The following is an 18,535-nucleotide window of genomic DNA, read 5'->3' on the forward strand; positions in this document are numbered from 1 at the left end:
GGGTATAGCAAGTCTGTTATGCTTATGAGGTCAAGGTTAAATACACAAGTGAGGGACTGACGGGTGATCAAATTTCCTCTCTGTGAAACAATGGACAATGGACTAATCATCAATTGTTTATCATCTGTTCATTAGTCTTCAAAGGATGACAGTCTACAAGCCTAATCAACTGTCACGCAAGTACTAGAAAGTGATTTTTATTTAGAAGGCAAGAAAATACAGATATAGGTCAATCTTAATAATATCTTAGTAAACTGGATAAATACAAGTGATAGGTATATATTTTGATCTTTAATCACATGTTGTAACAGATCACAAATTAGCTTCATCTTAACCTTCCTTAATTGCAGCTTTTCATTCAAAAGCTCTAAAATGTTCTCAAAACATTCATTTTAATTTAATGAAAAATATTCTTTTGTCTCATTATATTAATATTTCTGAGTCAACAATTGTTGGCAGAAATGCTAAAATGAGTTTATGTCAGAGGAAACAGCAATGTCTCTTTTGTTTGTCTTAACCTGACCGCTTAAAACAATAGTTTCTTTTGTTTTAGATGTTAAACAAACATGCATAAATGAAACTGACTGACATGCTCAGACCAAGCTAGCGGGCAAATACAAGTTGTCAACATTCCGCGCAAGGTTGATAATGGCTCTGTGGCAACCAGTTTGTGTTGTTGACATTCAAAATTGTAGCTTTTTTTTTTTTCATTGTCTCACTGGCGAATGGGTTTTTTTTTTTTTTGCACGATAAATAAAACAGGTTGTTAAAAATCGAAGGTCATTTGTTTTAACTTTCTAACGTTTGAATAAAATTGAAAGCCAAGTCAGCAAAAACAGGGCAATAAAACAAAAAAATCAGTCTTTTCACTGCCATTTATTAATAACCGATGTAGGCTTTACAACAAATACTAATTTCTACAGGGAAATCGCCATCGAAATTTGATCTCCAATGCATGAAATATTGTGATTTCTATCAGCGCTCGCTATTCGAAGCGTGTACCGTGACGCGAAAGAATTTGATCTCAAGCTTTGATACCATTCAACGGCATTGAAGTTTGTTGAACTTGACAATTACTTAGCAAAGAATTTCTGATGTAAAAGCTATTGCCCCACCCGAAGAATTCAAACCTTGCCTCAGCTATCCGAAACAATGCATAGTAAAACTAAAATATTAGGCGTCACGACAAGACTTTTATCACTACATAACCAAGAGAATGCTAATAAGCTATGCTCGGTATTCAATGTTGGTTTCCATGAGCGCAGACATTGTTTATCCTAAAATTCTAAACTAATTTTGCCAGAGAAACATGGAAATTTATTTTATCACAGTAAATAAAAGTTTTCGCCGCAGCTTGCCACTCAATCGATTCGTCGAGTAGAACAAACAGCGAGAGGTTTGGCACGATGTAGAAGTACAAACAACATCATGTATACATACGAAAAAAAACAACGCTTTCTTTGCGAAAGTACGGAGTATTTCATATAAGATATCTTTCTTATCGCCTGAGAATTCAAACGACATATATTTAGGGAATCTCCCAACACATATAATACTACCTAAGGGAGAAAACTGAAGACTGGATGTATTCGTCGCAAATTAAATCACACACTTGTCGATATTCCAACACGTGTACTGTTCTTTTGTACGCACAAAGCTTACAAGTCCAGTCACACAAAACCCTAATAATTTCGCACACACCACAGGAAATACAGGTCTAATTGAACGTTCCACAAAACCTAAATTAATTACCGATAACTCCATTGAGAAGCAATGATCTGCAGGGCTTAAGTCAAGAGGAGGATGGGGTCTTCTTTCTCTTGTGTTGTAATGGATTTGGAACTTTCATCGAGCGCGCCCAAGCATCCACGATGACTTCGTCTGAGGGACAGGTTCTTGTGAAAACCTCAACGTTGCCATCAGGGTTTTCTTGACCTTTGCCGGAAGCTGCATCCATGTAGTTATGAATACCTGTGAATTCTTCTGGAATCTCGAAATCTTTAAACGCTTTCGCCACGACTTTGATGTGCAACAGCTTGGGTAGTAAGATGCAATCAGGAAGGCACAGTGCATCGCCGCCGAGAAATCTTCCCGGCATCATTTCTGAGCATAAAAAATTATCCAGTCCTTTCAGTTCTTCCTTTAAGCTTGCCTTTAGCTTATCATCGGTGCCTGGATCGGCGTTTTTTACCAGCTGGCAGAACTTGTGATAAACTGTACTCCCAAACCCTTTGAACACCAACGCGTTTACAGCGTCGTTTTGGCTTCGCAGTGGACGCTCGGGATCTATGCGTTCGAGAAAGGTTTCGATTTCGGCAGGATCCTCCATCAAGTCGTTTTCCATGAACTGCAAGGCCGGTAACTTTTTCATGGTTCGACTCTTAATCGCATCCACGAGACTAATGTTGACCGAGACATCTTTCAATACGAGCATCATCATAAATCTCTGTGCAAATACGTCCGCGCCGAAGTCGGAGTCGTTGATCGTCGAGGCCTGTTAGATAGTGCAAAGAAAATGATCAACAAACTGCCCCATATTTCTTCCAAAACAACAAACTATCGACTGATATAGGCGTATAATACCTTTACGAACAGAGTCAAATCCGACTGATCGGCCATTTCGGAAAAGACGGCAACAAGCGCCCGATGAAAGCGACCAACCAACTCGATCTGTTCAGAGTGAAGAGTCACGATTCTGCTTCACCGAGGCGCGCCCATTCTCGTACCCAGTCTATCTACTGGTCCATTCAGATTTGAGGGAGGGGTGGGTGCGGAGAGTTAGAATTTTTGACCAATCGTTCGATTTCTTCCATGTTGGAGTTAGCCTAATTACCTCAAAATATATCTTCACATCTTTTTTTTGGCTCAAACGACCGTGAGGCAAGTGCAGGGAAGTGTTAGACCCTGTCCACAGTCCATGTATGGACACCAAGTCCCTGCAAGTTTTTAAGTCTTTTAAGTCCTTGGTTACGGTTAAATCAGCTTTCACAATTTTTATCCGGAAATTTCAAACATAACGAAAAATATCTAAAAGGACAAACAAAAACGGATTTTCATTCGTAAATAGACGCGATTTATAAGACAATAAATATGTTATAATTTGTTAAAAGTACATATGAGATGGCGTCTGTGCTTGCTTCCTCGGTTTGTGATTGGCGGATGGCTTACGTATCACACCTGGTGGCTATAACCTGCTGACAACCTTCTGACAATCATCATGTGCGTCTAAACAATTTTCCAAAACAAAATGTCCTTTCAAAAATCACAAGAAATAACGCGATCAGTGACAAACACGGCAACTGCTTTTTCTTCATTTGGCTTATTGCTGATTTTTTTTGTTTTGTTTTGTTTTTTTTTACATTTCCTCCTCGTGATCTTGCACATACGGAAGCCTATAGCTAGGTGCAGGCATTTTTCCCCTAAGAAGTTACTTTTAAACTGACGTTCCATATTTTTGACTGAAATATTATGCATTACAAACCGGCACCATATTCTTCTGTACACTGGCTTAACATAGTAAGTACGTTGTGAATGTAACTTCGTTTACCGTTAAAACACGACAAGTCGTTGTCCCAGTCACAGCCCCGGCACGCTCAGTTCCTCTTGAACCGTGGGGGAGGGGGAGGGGTGAAAGGAAGAGGGGAGAAGGAAGGAGATTAAGGCCAATCAAGTCCCTTGTCTTTAGATAACAGAGCCTGTTGCGATGTTAAAACGTGAAACTGCATATGGTCGTATTTTATAATTAGTACTAACAAGTTCACCAGAAAAAAGATTTCTGTTGATGATGGCTGTTTAATGTACAAAAGACGAGTTTTCTGCGCTTGAAATGTTTTCGGGAGTTTTTAGTAAAGGAAATCACTGGCACGATAAAGCTCATATTACTGACTTTATTTTCGTTAAGTACCGTATAGAATGTAACCAGCTAGGTTCATCTACAGTCTCCTGGAATTACGGCTTCAAAAAAAACTTTTCTACAAGCCAAATTGATTGCAGGGCTGGTCCTAAGGCAAACGGCAATTTTATCAGTTGAAATATTGGCCCAAACTCAAACTGCACGCATACCGTCTCTGCCGTTGTGTCAGCCTTATTAAATCAGTTGGATTAATAGGTTCACTGCTACATGTCAATGCTACGATCTTAATTAACCTTCTCTCTCTCCTTTTAAACCCACACTCTTACTTTGAAAGCTATCAAATTATGAACTACAACTCAAAATTTCCTTTAACTCAGGCCCGAGCAGGGGGAGGGGCAGGGGGGGGCTTGAGCCCCCACCCCCCAGAATTTTTGGAAGTGTATAAAAATGTGTCAAAAAATAAATAATTATAAATAATAATAATAATTACAACAATCACTCTTGAATTCTGATGCTGCAAGTGCCTTTTTACAACCTTTAATAATTTGTTTATTAGCTGACAGTTTCCTCCGCTAACATTTGTGAATCGGAAATGGGAACCACAATTCTTATGATCGATTTATGTTTGTTAGTAGGGAGTTAAAGAAAAGACAACGGTGATGGTAGCGAAAACATTATCTATAAAGAGAATTTGCGTTCTTTTAAACTTCGTCACGGGAATTCCAACTCGCTCCTTTTTTTTTTTTATTTTATTTAATTTTTTTATAATTTTAGGCAAATTCTCCATCTCCTGCAGACAGATTCTTAATGCCCGATTCCAAGTTCACGGAAAAAGAGGGAGAAAAGAAAGAGAGAGAAAGGAAAATTTGTCGTCATTTTTTACGTCCTCCTTCAAACGTGAAGCCTAATTTCACATGGTAGTCCGCGTGCAGTGACGGCGAAGAAATGTACCAAAAGTGGGATGCAGGTGCGAAGTTAATTTTTTTTTAAGTCCTCGTTGCATCTTAAACTCTCTTATCGGACTGTTTTTTGGCTATAACGTAAAATGAAATGTTCTATTCAACATTGCTGATCCTGATCTACACAAAGATCCGGCTACACTTAGCTGCTGTTTGTACAAGTGGTCCTTGCACTATTCAAGAGTTACCTTGTTTTTTAGCTGACGGGGGTGGGGCGGGGGTGTGGCTTTGTTTAACCAATTTTCTTGCCCCCCCCCCCCCCCCAGTTGTTTTAGCATTGCTACGGGCCTGTAACTAGAACTATAAATGCAGTAAGACGGTGAGGTGAGAATCTTGCTGTTGACATGGGCCCCTTCTGAGTCAAAGTTATAGTTTTAAATTGTTACTGAGATGTCCTGAACTGGACTACTTTCTTTCATATCCTTCTATCAAGGGAACAGCAAAATTCCTTGACCAGTGTTCCTTGATAAGCTGATCGGAAGGTCGCGTCTCCGAAAACACGCTCTGTTTCTCACCAACCTGAATATAGCTCCAGACCCCTTCAAGACGCGCGGGAATCTCAACTCCTTTCAATTCTTTGCCGGCTACACGAACAAGAAGAAGCTTGGACAACAAGCTGCAATCTGAAATCCGAAGAGCGTCACCCTCCAAAAAATCGCCCTGTGTACTTCGCAATAAAGAATCCAGCTCCTCAAGTTTCTTCAGCAGTGAAATCTTAAGACCAAGATCCTTGCTGGGATCTTTGTTTTTGATAAGAGCGCAAAATTTTTGGAAAACATCGCTGCCTGCAACGATGGCTTCTCTGCTCTTACTTCTGATTGGAGGAGCAGGAATCAGGTCGTCTAAGTATTTGCCGATGAGAAGAGGGTCGTCTAAAACCAGAGCTTCATCTGGATTAAGCTGATGGACAAGAACAGGCACCTTGCCGGTGGAGTTGATCTCTAAAAATTCCTTGGATTTCTTTTGCATGTTGAAGGGCATGATTAATGGCTCGATCTCCTTCAGCTTGCAAATCATTCGAACTTGATGGGTCAGCGGACAAGCTGCTATAGCAGACTCATTCGCCGCAGCCTGTAAAAGAATGAAACTGTTAATTAAAACTACGCAAGTCAAAACCTCGCCAAGGATACCCAGTCTGAATACTTGTCTTCTATAAAGCGTGTTCAATGTCATAGTCAGTATAGCGTTCGTCATGTCTTATTTCGCGGAAACAGACATATCTAAATTTTCCAATAGATCAGTGAGCACTGAGGTGCCTGCTTGTTGTCCGGATGATGCTGAGCCGAAGGGCTCTTACTGAGTACAGAGCCGATGTGTACGACACTAGTAAAGTTTTTTGCTCATCACAAAACCATATCATTTGATGTAACAGCATAAAAGCAGTATTTCTATGCTAGAACTGTTTTTTCTGGGTGACTTTAGGGCAAGAACATGGCACAGTTTAACCCACATTCAGCTGCGCACGTTTATTTTAAATCATGAGACATTCTCTTCAAAACAATTCTTTTTTTTTTTTTTGTTTTTTTGCATTGGTCCTTACGAAAGTGCGCAGTCCTAAATTAAAAGTCTGGAGCGCGAGGGAGAAAATGGAAATGTGAAACTGGGTATAGACGTCCTACGTCAGAGTATGAGACTTGCACGCGCGAATTCACGCATTTGCGCGCGCACGAGTGTGTACGCACTCGCCCCTCGATCCGCACCAATTCACCCTTGCCGGCGTGTTCGCGCTTGCAAGAGAAAAACGACTGTTGTACAGTCTAGTTTTCAAGTAGCATTCATGGGCACATATAAGTATCAGTCGATTAAATAAAGACAACTCATCTCGTAAGCAACGGCAGATGATTATTTGAAAGGGGGAACAAAGACAAACTAACAGCAGTTCGGAAATTCGGGGAATTTGATTGTTCTCCCGAACGCTTTCTGCGACTTAAATTTTTAGCCACGCAAACCAAAGGGAGCAAACTGTGTCAGCTTAGATATTAAAATATCTCGGCCTTAAAAAGAGCATTGAATTATCTAGAAACATGGGAGGAAACATTTTGAATCTTTGCTTAAAATGTTATAGCTGTATGAGTGCTCCTGACTTGACAAAGAAACGGAGAGAATTGTAATATCTTGTTTAACCATCCTTTTCCCCGCAAAGACAGTAGACGCCATTTGGAATTGCCTTGCCCCTTGATTGTTAACCGTCCACTTTAAAACAAATCACACACACAGAAAGACTGAAATGAAGCCTTTAAATTCCAAGCTTGAGACGTCATTCAGTCCAGTTATAATAAAAATTAAAATTTAAATTACGTTGACGTCCTTCATCGTACGTCATTTGGCCAAATAGTTGATACTGAGGTTCCATATTTGGTCATTTTAAATGCGACTTGCTTGATTATTCATCATATTGCCCCTGAAGAGTCACTTAAGGCCGAAAACAAATCGTATAACAGAAATATGCAATTGTGTTTACGCCATATAGTCCCTAGACAAGAACACCTAAGGCCATTGGAATCTCTCATAATTCCCATGTATTTTTGAGTTACTCGGCTCAGCATCAGGTCTTACAGTGACTGTTCTTTGTGCTTTACACTGTATAAGACGGACCATGTTAAGCTGATGTTGATCAGTATGTCGCATACATCATATATAGCTTTTGTTACAAATTATCCTATCATCTCTTAAAATATCAAGAAAATTCACCTTGGGTGATCATATCCTTAATTCTCATGATCTCAGGGGTTGGATACTCATTGCTATTACAATGCAAGAAGAAATGTGATGCTGATCACTTTAAGGGCTTAAAGGGTTAAAGGAGAGAAAATTCCAGTATCCCGAGGTCGAGATTGGACATTGATGGGACAGTTATAGGTAAAGATGTTTGCGCCGACGCGGCCAGACTTAACTGGTCAGATCAAACCAACTAACAGACCAAACTAAAATTCTACATTGGGTTAAGAATGATCTCTCGGCATTCTTATGCCGCCATTCCAATGCATCACGATTTTAAACAGAAAATGATTACCTACCCTCACAAGGAGATAAAATCCTGATGTTGGCTGCGTCTCGGGTTGTGAACCGTTGAACATCTTGAAAAGTTAAATAACAACTTTCAAACCCGGCTGGCTTCACTTCGCGAGCGATGGAAGGTTTTAACGTTGACTGCCGGTCTCGAGGCCTTAAGAAATGTATTGTTTGACAATTTCTACTTCTGTCTGGTGAAAAACAATTGTTGCATGGTGCGGCAAAACAACAGCAGCGTATGCATGGTCGCTCAAAAATAATTAAGAACTTTCACGAAACACCGAGTACGTGAGATTTGAGAAATTTACATGATAACCATGACTTCACAAAAAGCGTACAAGCAATTTCAACTTCACAAAACTGTTTATCTCCTTATTTCTTACATACTATGACAGACCATGCCTAACGAATACAATAACTCAAGTGAAGAAGAAACTATAAAGCAATTCCGCGGTTTTAACAAAATAAAGCGGATTTTAATTACTCATCAGCCAGAATTGATAATACACTGCGTTAATAGTCGCAATGAGAATGTAACATATATATAGGAGCGAACATGAAATTAAAGAATTTGAAACTAAAATGAAAAATCAAACTTTTGGCAAGAACTTCTGTTGAAACAAGCTCACGACAAATCGGGTGATCATCGTTTGGCGTCAGTTCACCCGGACCGAAAAAATTACGAAGGAAATTAAATCATGATTAACAATGTTAAACAAAGCGAGTTTTCTAGACTCCATGTTTAGTGAATTGGTGAATCAACCTCCTTTGTTTTCAACTTGTTTACAGTGTTCACTAACGTATCTGACCGTAACCATAACAACGCAAAGAATTGTGTGAATGATCGTGAGAACCGGCTCCCTGCTGTTAGATGTCATTTTACTGCAAAGGCCGGGATTCTAGAACGCTTGCCGGGTTCGTACACATTTTGATAGGTTGTCCAGCTAGAATGGGTACTCTAACACAAGGTTGGACGGCTTATGGTGTTTACACAGCAAAAATCTAATTTCCAACTTAACGGTAAAAAAAAGTTAAAATCAAATTAGAACACGCCTCGAACCCAGGTCATTTGCTTCATATCTCCTTTTATATACAGCTATTTCAATTAACGTTGTCGGATTAAAATCAAGCTAAAAGACAAGACCGCAATGTTTTGTGGGATTATTTTTTATGAATAATTTCATCAAAATCATCCCTGCACGTGCAGGTCATTGTACTGCTAATTAAAACGTATTGTTTTCTCCAGACATGACTGATTTTGATGAATTTATTCATAAAAATCCCACGTTAACTTTCGGTCTTGTCTTTTAGCTTCATGCCTTGAACCGACAACGTTAATTGAAATGACTGTATACTATACCAACGAGGGCTGACTCACGAAAATGGTAATTGTTAACTTATTTCAAGGCCATGACAACAAATGACAGCTAACCGTTTTTAAAAGACTGGTTTTCACAAGGACATAAGCATAAGCATAAGCATAAAGATAAAGATAAGCAAGTGAGAAAACTAGCTACATACGTATAAGGACAGATGCACGTGCAGGAAACCATTTCTTGACGGAATTCTCGATACCAGCTCTTCTCGATGTTAAGCAAGATGGCGGACGAAACGGTTGACTGCCTTGTGCTTATGTCGTCCCTATTTTCACTAGTAAAAACGGCGACATAACATAACATAAGCATAAGAAGAACGAACACGTTCGTTCTTATGCTTATGCTAATGCCGCAGGTGTCTTGTGCTTCTGCTTCTGTCCTAGAGAAAACCAGCCTTAACAATCCTCCGGTTTTGACGGGGGACTTCAGTTAACTTTCTAAAACTGTTTTCCAGTATATTCTTCATTATTGCTGGTTTCTTCACGGGAAAGCTCGCAAAAAATAAAATAAAACAAAATGAAGAATTGTTGCCAACGCAACGTCCCTCTCCACTAAGAACGGCTCCTTAGGAGGCTACGTCGAAGGTCGACAAGCGGGCAATTCTAGTTATTTTCAGCAAATCTAAGAAAGCAAGATAAACTTTATTTCGTCAACGTAATCTATTTACAAAGGCTTTTCACATCTAAAAATTATATCTCCTGACTTCCTACACAGTGTAGAATGTGATTAAGGTTACCAGATTTGTGATGAGTCTGTGAAGATACTTGAACAAGAATGATCAAAACGCGCTGTAGTGTAAAAGTTGAACATGAGGGGTGTGCCAGTTACATTCATGTTGTTGACGTCTGTTAATATGATAAAATACGATTTTAAATTGAACGCTTTATTCATATGATTATAAATGTTTTTTGGCATAGCTTTCTATCTTCGGGCATTCAACTCTGTTATTACTAACATGTCAGCTTGATTGTGTTCACCCAGCAGCACTGAAAAAACAATGACTCAAAATTGCACGACGACGCCGCACAAAAGAAGCTTGCATATGAAGGCACAAAGATTTCCGTACAATAGTACGGATCGGTTTCAGTCAATGTTCGGCGAAGTTTTCTTTTTACAATAGGAGATGTCAAATCATAGTGTGGCGAATATTTCAAGCTAGTGAGGCTTCTTTCACGAAGAAGTCATTAAACGTTCACAGTTTGTTTCTGCTTTCATGATCTGGAAGTGTTCCAAAGGCTTTCCACATCAAACAGTCCACAGTCAAGAATAACGCACGGAGACTTGGGTCTCTCGTTAAATGTTTCCTGCTCTTCCAGTATGTCGAGAACTCGAGCCCCCTCTATTACTTGCCTACAAAAGAAGAAGATAGAATTACTAACTGTAGATTGGCTGCAAAACTCTTGCTTATCAAAGGTTGGTAATTTGTAGAAACAGCCACAAGATGGACTATTTAGCTTGCTTAAGGCTGGTTTTCACTAGCGACGGAGTCGTAATCAGAAGCGTAGAGCTTATGATCTAGTGAAAACAGCTTTGCTTAAGCGGAACGTAAGCGACAGAGTCGTAAGCGGAGTCGGAAGAAAATGGAAACGTTCTGATTCTTCAGACCCCGATTCCGTCGCGCTTATGACTCCGCTTACGACTCCGATTTTTGATTTTCACTAGGTCATAAGCGCTCTTAGGACTCCGCTTACGACTCCGACTGCGACGCTAGTGAAAACCAGCCTTTACAAGGCTGTTGTTCCAGCAACCTTTCAAGAGTTCGTGAGTTTAGCGAATGAGGGGCACATCCCACGTGAACTCTAACATGAGGTGAATTGAAAACAAAGTAAATCAAATACCTCATCTCCTAGAAAGTGTTTGTCCTTTTGACCATTGAAGAGAGCTATTTGTTGACCTTGGTATCACTCAACCTTCCCATACCTTACCTTAAACGGGAATATGCAGAATGGAAGTTTGTCCAAAAAGCGTCGGTGTTACGTTAACAAAGTGAAACAAAGCCAGCCAGCTTTGGTGAGCAGAGTTGGCGCAGAGGTGAGAGCACTCGCCTCCCACCAATGTGACCCGGGTTCGATTCCTGCACGCGAGGTCATATGGGAGTTGAGTTTTTTGTTGGTTCTCGTCCTTGCTCCGAGAGGTTTTTCTCTGAGTACCCCGATTTTCCCCTCTAATCAAAAACCAACATTTCCAAATTCCAGTTTGATCCGGAATCTGAGGGCCACAGGTTTGTCAGTCGAAACAGACTGTTAAGTATCAGCTTCGTTAAACAAAAGTTTATTTTATTTAGCTATCCAGGCCTACCATTATTACTAAAGAAATGCGCTTATGGTCAGTTTAAGAGATGGATGGTATAAGTTCTCTTCCAGTCTGCTTACAGACGCTACAAATCTACTTACCCAAAGGCAACATATTTTGTGTCCATCCAAGGAGCGGGCTGTAGTGTGATAAAGAATTGAGAGCCATTTGTGTGTCGACCCCTATTGGCCATACCCACAATCCCTCTCTTGCTGTGTGGAATGGAAAAGTCTTCATCTGTGACAAAAAACAAGGGCCATAAGAGAAACTCTCACAAGATTTCTGTTCTCCTGGGATGACATGTGGTTTTCCCCTAATTTCTTTTGAGAATGATGTATTATTCAGTAACGACAAAGCAAACTCGGATAAAGAAATTCCGAGTGCTCCTATCAGGAGTCGAACCTAAGAACCCCCGATTACTAGTTCGGATGCTCTACCACTGAAGTACAGGAGACTCGTGGGAGCTAAGGCCATTAAACTAGGTTTATGGGACAAATATCCCCGGGGGGGGGGTACTTGGGTTAAGTTTTGCTGGGTATGTGCCGCTGGCCTCTCAGAGCCCCTGCCCCATTATAGGCTATTTTGTGGCCAGTTATAAACCCCATCTTAGTCACTTTTTGGGAAAATGTAATTTTCGCGATCCCAACTAACTCACTTTCTATTTATGCATCTACTTTCAAGAACGGAATGTAATGCGAGGTGATTGTTACATTTAATAAACAACAACTTTCTGAATTTTTTAACCGAGACCATTTTGAATCCCTACTTAATAGAATTTTCTCACCCCAAAAATGCGAAAATGTGCGACCCCATTCTAGTAACTCTATTGAAAATGCGACCCCATTCTAGTCAATCCAGTCGTGAAAATGCGACCCCATCCAGCGGCACATCCCCATTAGCCTCTTATAAGGAAGTAACCCCCCCCCCCCCCTGGGAAATATCCTGCATACTGCTAGCATTGGAATGTCAATGAGTGGCATATGCGCAATGAAAGGAAATGTGATGTAATATTTTAAGCATGGCGAACAAACGGACAATGATTTATTATTATTCATTAGTTGTTTTTGTTTTTTACCGGTATGTGTGTGTCCCACCCCCACTCCCACCAGGCATACACTAACGATATTTATTTTCTAATAGTACAGACGCCCAGGGCTTAATCCAGAAATTGATCTATTAGCAAAATTATTGATGTAGCTTCACACACAGCTCTTTTTGGGGGAGTCATATTACCTACCATGAATACACTGTATACCGTTTGAAATACAAACAAGTAACGAGGACACTAAGTTTTACAAACTGTAGTAATACAGATTTAAAGTATTTCACATAATTAGCTAATACTAAAAGAGGAACCTGTAATTTATAAGTACAATGATTTTATAAGTTGTAGACAAGAAATGATAAGTACAAACTGCTAAGACATTTAGCTTTACATACCAATACAGATTTATGGTATTTAACAACAATTATCTAATACTAAAAGAAGAACCCTTTTTTTTCCAAGTATGATACTTTAAAGTTGAAAACAAGTGGAAAGAAAAACGTGAATGACAAGTTTAATTATTTAGCTGGTCCAACGTTTTAAATTATCACAGGTATTTGATTACATTTGTGGAAAGGAGGGTTATAGGACTCCCCTAAAAAAAGACAAAAATGATTGTGTAAAAGCTAAAAAACGATCATGTTCAAAAAACCTGTTGTGTGCCAGTTGCTTTCATCATTCACCAAGTTCCAGCACTAGTAAGAACCATTTCTGGTATGAATATGTTGTGGTTTATTTATTTTGGTTTAAATTTTTATTAAACAAGTTTAATTTTTATTTTCCTTTGTTCAGTATTCATTGCCATAAATTATCTGAAACAAAGGGAAATAAAAATCAAACTGGTTTGAACATTTTCAAACCATAAAAGAATTTTGAACCACTACATAGATATTAATCAATGCCCTTGACAAGTGTAATGTGTTTAATTACTGTTGACCATGCAACAAACTAGAGTACTCCACCCTACCTTCAAACAAAGGACCATAAATGGACTCTCCCCCAGTCCCTTTTCCACCTTCAATATCTGCAATCCAAACAAACAAGCAAATTGCAATGCCAGTTGCACACAAGTAAGTTTCCTTCAACAAGTTTGCATGACAGGGCTCATATTCTTGTCTGTGCAACAAAAATTGTCAAGTTTTCCCTTGTCAAATCTGTAAGTTCAAAAACTAATCATGGGAAACTTTTGTCCCTTAAATTTTTCTTACAACATGTCTCGCAATTTTGTTGCAACATTTCACACCAGACAATGATCTGTGCAACTTGAGTCACAACAGCGAAGCGAAATTGTGAGACCACCTGCAAGGAAAATTTACAAAAATTGAATTTGTTGTTGTTGTTATTATTATTTTTTAATTTAACTAATTTTGTGCTTTTAAGGGCAAAAATACATGGGCATTTTATGTCACGTGGTGTTTTTCCAAGCCTGACAACAAAAAAGTGCAAACAATTTGCAACACAGCAGCATGTACCACATGCTCATCCACAAAACCGCAGAAGAAGGTATTAAATTTTGCACTGTACTTTTCCTGTGAATTGATTACAAACTCTTGTATATAAAGTTTTTCAAATTTCAAGGTTCTATATTTCCACATACTAATTTACAACATAAAAGCAAAGAACAGGGATTAGAAAAATGTGTAGGACGAGGTGTCTAAACGAAAACCTATGCGGCTGATCTCATACTTAACAAAAGATATTATGCATTTAAATTGATCTTAGCTAGCGAACATATATGGAAATAAGCAAACAAAGGTTACATTAGCAAAGCTAAATGAATAAACAAATAAGTAATGAAAAAAGAAAAAAAAAAGGTATTAAACTATGCAGGAAGTCAGTATGTCACTCTCAGGCTTCGGATGTTAGGAGATATTACTTCTTGTTCTTTTTTAAAATTTTGAGGAGATGCTGCATTCTTGACGTTTAGAGGTACTTTGTTCCAAAAATCAGCAGCAGCACATTTACAATGTAACACTGAAATTTAGTTCTAAGTTGTGGTATAAATAATAACACAATTTGATTCATTCTTGAACATGTGTGGTAATGGTGAATGTCACTAATATTTGAAAAATAAGAATTGTGCAGCTCCAGAAATAATCCATACCCACCCCACGGAAGGTCATCAAAAATTCTTAGGGAGAAGGGGTCTTAAAAGTCAAAATTTTAGCAGTAAAGTATAAACCTAAACTGGAATTTCCAAGGGGAAGCAGGGGTACAAAACAAAAGAACTTCAGTGGGGGAGTATGGATATTTTCTGGAACTGCACATAATTTGTATATTCAAGGGAGCAAATTGTGTTTGTAAACATGAGCACCCATTTGTAATAAAAATAAAAATATAAAAAAAAATATTTATTACTTTTAAAAATGTCAGATACCTCACTGATCCACTAGGGGTTTACCCTCAGGCTAAACATTGACAGGGGTGAATCTATGGTAATTTGCAGGAGTGACAATCCAACACAGGGATAAACTAATGTTAATGAATACCTGTCTACACACATGCTCTGTCAGACCCAGAATGTCAACATCTCTCAAATTCAAATTACTACAGGATTTCAGTTCAAAACAATTCTGGTTTCCCATGTGTTTGCATTGGCATGGGTATAGTGCAGCATAGTATATAATTTTATCTTACCTCCACCCTGAATCCATCCATTAGGGACAATTCTATGAAATATTGAGTCCTTGTAACAAAGCTTTAGTGGAGGGTCATGCCGTTGTTCTTCGGTACGATTCCCTAAACAAAGTTCTAAAAAATTCTGACATGTCCTTGGTAATCTCTCTGTAAATAGCTGATGAAGAAGAAATTCAAAATGTTAGAATTTAGGAACATAATTTATGTATTTATCAGATTTCAGATTTGATTTGATTTGATTTGTTTGCACTATTCACACCACTTACAACAATCTAACTTACAGCATCACATAATTTACACAAAATAAGGATTACAAATTAAATGACAAAATTAATTACATTAAAAATATAAAATCTGCTCAGTGGCCATTGATCAAGCAATCAGTGCACTTATCATAAACACCATTAGAGTTGTTTAGAAGAAGCAAAATGGAAACAAAGTGAAAACTCAAGTGTAAGCCTTTCCTACACAAGATGGAGAAGTGAAAGGACAACTAGAGTCTCTCTCTTTGTTAATGCTTTGTCTCATAATTGAGTCCTTACAGTAAGTTACACTACTTAAATTTCTGATTTGCACAGATACCTAAATGATTTATTGTGCTTCTCTTTTATATTTTGACAACGCAAATGACTATACCGAAAGGCCTATAATAATACAGAAAATAAGTCTAACTAATTAGTCACAACTCGTTAATTTTCAACTTTTTTGTTTCCCATGTTTACGTATCCTTAATTTTTCTATCATGATTCTAAATGTTTTTAAATGTTAGTAATAATAATAATAATAATAATAATAATAATAATAATAATAATATTATTATAATAATAATTTTATCCTTTAATAGTTGTCAGTCTGGCCCACCTAGATTAGCACTCGCTACCTACAGGCCAGTCTACTTCCTTGTTTTTCTTGGTCAGATTTTTTTAATACACTTGAATTTTGCATGTAAATAACAGTCCATCTTGTTAACAGAAAGATGTACCTACCTCAATCAATAATCGTCCGATTTTTTTCTGATTCACTGCTATGTCCATATAAACAAACTGATGCTAAAATGGAACCATAGAACACTCCACACTTAGTGAAACCTCAAAGAGAAGCTAACTGCTTAAGCCTGCCACATACTTGGGGAAAGAGCTGAGCAAACTACCTTGCGAGGCATCGCATTAGGCCACGTGAGGAAATCAGCTCAGCCATTTCCTCAAGTGTGCAGCTGAGTTTCGTGAGAATTTCACCTCGCAAGATGAAGTCTTAAATATCAAACATGACAGATACATGTACAGTTGACTCCCGATAACTCGAACCCTCGCTAACTCAAACCTCACGCTAACTCGAACCAATTTTCCTTTCCTTCCAGGTCATTTTCTATATAGTTTTACCCTCGATAACTCGAACTCCCGATAACTCGAACCTTTTTCAATTTCCCTTGAAGGTTCGAGTTATTGGGAGTCGACTGTATTTTCCTCATGGCCCTTTGAGCCTAAAAGCTCACAAAAACTCAACCACACGCATGATGAAACAGCTGAGCTAATCGCCTCGCAAGGCAGTTTGCTTAGCTCTTTCCTCAAGTGTACGCCAGGTTTCAGTCTGAGAAAAGTTCTATACCTATCTTTATTATTACACGGTAAATATAATTAATATATAAATTTTATAATGAATGATAAAACTTTAAAATTTATGGCATAATTTATGGAGTGTGAATAGGAAGCTAGATATTTGGAATGAGCATCATTGAAACAACCATCCCTAAATTTCATGTTAGTTCTAAACTGTAAATAGAAATGAGACATTAAAATTATGGTACCCATATCTCAGCCACAAAAGCAAACAACTTAGTCTTGACAAGTGGATGTTTTTTATTATTTTCTTTCCATAATTTCACAAATGAATATCATAATATAAAAATTATATTAATAAATCTGTGTCAAAAAGATTTAGCACTCTACCACTCTATATCTCAATGCACTTTTTAGCTCCCATATGAAATGCCAACATAGTGAAATATATTGTAAGGTGACAGACTACACATATTCATACTTCATGTATTGAAGGACTGTCTAGCAATAGATTTTCGAAGCACATTCTTTGCTGTGAATTACCTTTGTTTGTAGAAGGCAGTTCTTATATGCCTCTTTTGCCATAGCATGCCACAATGGAAGGGGCCTACAAGGAAGATGACACATTAACATTAGAATATCCTTGAAAAAGTAGGGGTGTGGAAAAAGATTTTTTTGTGCCCCACAATAGTCTGAAATGTCAGCCGTGCCCCCTGCGGGTTAGGGGGAGGAGACGGCTGACATTTCAGACTATGCCCCACAATAATATTCATAATTTTACAACTTATGCAAATGGTTAATATATTGTTTATTATTTATCTTACGGACATTTATCTGTTTGTGGTCTTTGCATAGCGTATTTCAATTGACTAACTGCGGCTCAAGAGCAAGTTTCTGTTTTCAGGAGATAGTCAAAACTGTTTCATCAAACCTGAAGTCCTTGTATCCGTGATTCTCTACTGCCCACTTTAGAAATTCCTTGTGTCCTCCGATCAACTCATCATCCAGAAAAGTGATAACATTTTCCTTGAATCCCCACACTTCCTTTCTCATTTCCTAACAAGCAAATTATGTTATTTAGACTAGCAGTAATCAAAGATTATAGTGCGTCGACTTAGGCCCTTAGGCACCTAACTGGGTTGCATAAATCATGTTAAGATTACAAGAATCTGTAAGTATAGTTGCAAAACATTAGGTAATTGCCTAATTATTGTTAACAGCCGTGTTATCTTAGAAACGTTTTATGCAACCAGTCCCAGGTGTTTACAGGGCATCTTACCAAGGTTGCAGCGGGGATACTGTCGCTCCAGTTACTTCTTTATTTTTCCAGTGCAGGTTTTTAGTTTTTTGTTTCTTTATTTGTATGTTTAATGCAACTCTTATCAAATCAGACCTTGGTGATTGCAATTTTCGAAAATCTTCTTCAAATTGAATGTGATGAGCTAAATCGAATGTAAAAAAGGTACTGTAACTGTCATATGCTATTGTGACGTTTTTATAATGAACGGTGAAAGAAAAGTTCCTTGGAGATGCATGACATGACCACACTGAAGAAACGTCTGTTTTTTTTAAAGCAATTTTTGACACTTTTTGATATTTATTTTTATATCAATCATATCCGATATACAACGTTTTTTCTCGATTTCTCGCGCTAAGGAATGCGCGCGCTGGGCATGATGGACAGTATTGGGACGACTCGATTAGGGAGCATCTCCTTCGTCACCGCAATAACTGAAGTATTGATTAATACTGCAGGGGGGAATTTTGCTGGGCATGTGCCACAGGGCTCCCAGAGCTCTAACAGC

The 18,535-nt window shown here is 38.3% G+C and overlaps 3 protein-coding genes across 3 annotated transcripts; all 3 read right to left on the bottom strand.

The window, feature by feature from the left end:
- Positions 1-181: 181 nt before the first annotated feature.
- LOC146474528 (chloride intracellular channel protein 1-like) lies at positions 182-2,724 on the bottom strand. The gene is made up of 2 exons (XM_085117131.1): positions 2,584-2,724; positions 182-2,494 (listed from the first exon to the last, which is right to left on the bottom strand). Exons 1-2 carry the CDS (start codon positions 2,617-2,619, stop codon positions 1,793-1,795), a joined length of 738 nt encoding a protein of 245 aa, XP_084973257.1. The 5' UTR covers positions 2,620-2,724; the 3' UTR covers positions 182-1,792.
- A 2,315-nt stretch (positions 2,725-5,039) lies between these two features.
- LOC146474529 (chloride intracellular channel protein 2-like) lies at positions 5,040-8,135 on the bottom strand. The gene is made up of 2 exons (XM_085117133.1): positions 7,830-8,135; positions 5,040-5,883 (listed from the first exon to the last, which is right to left on the bottom strand). The coding sequence occupies exons 1-2, from the start codon at positions 7,887-7,889 to the stop codon at positions 5,218-5,220; spliced, it is 726 nt and encodes a 241-aa protein (XP_084973259.1). The 5' UTR covers positions 7,890-8,135; the 3' UTR covers positions 5,040-5,217.
- Positions 8,136-9,822: 1,687 nt separating this feature from the next.
- Positions 9,823-17,815, bottom strand: LOC146474530 (putative inactive peptidyl-prolyl cis-trans isomerase-like 6). Its single transcript, XM_085117132.1, has 7 exons — positions 17,662-17,815; positions 17,274-17,337; positions 16,161-16,223; positions 15,175-15,331; positions 13,505-13,561; positions 11,594-11,729; positions 9,823-10,550 (listed from the first exon to the last, which is right to left on the bottom strand). Exons 1-7 carry the CDS (start codon positions 17,781-17,783, stop codon positions 10,412-10,414), a joined length of 738 nt encoding a protein of 245 aa, XP_084973258.1. The 5' UTR covers positions 17,784-17,815; the 3' UTR covers positions 9,823-10,411.
- Between the last annotated feature and the right edge of the window lie 720 nt (positions 17,816-18,535).

This window comes from Pavona decussata, unplaced genomic scaffold (genome assembly GCF_977016875.1).
Source record: "Pavona decussata unplaced genomic scaffold, jaPavDecu1.1 SCAFFOLD_89, whole genome shotgun sequence".
Taxonomy (NCBI): domain Eukaryota; kingdom Metazoa; phylum Cnidaria; class Anthozoa; order Scleractinia; family Agariciidae; genus Pavona; species Pavona decussata.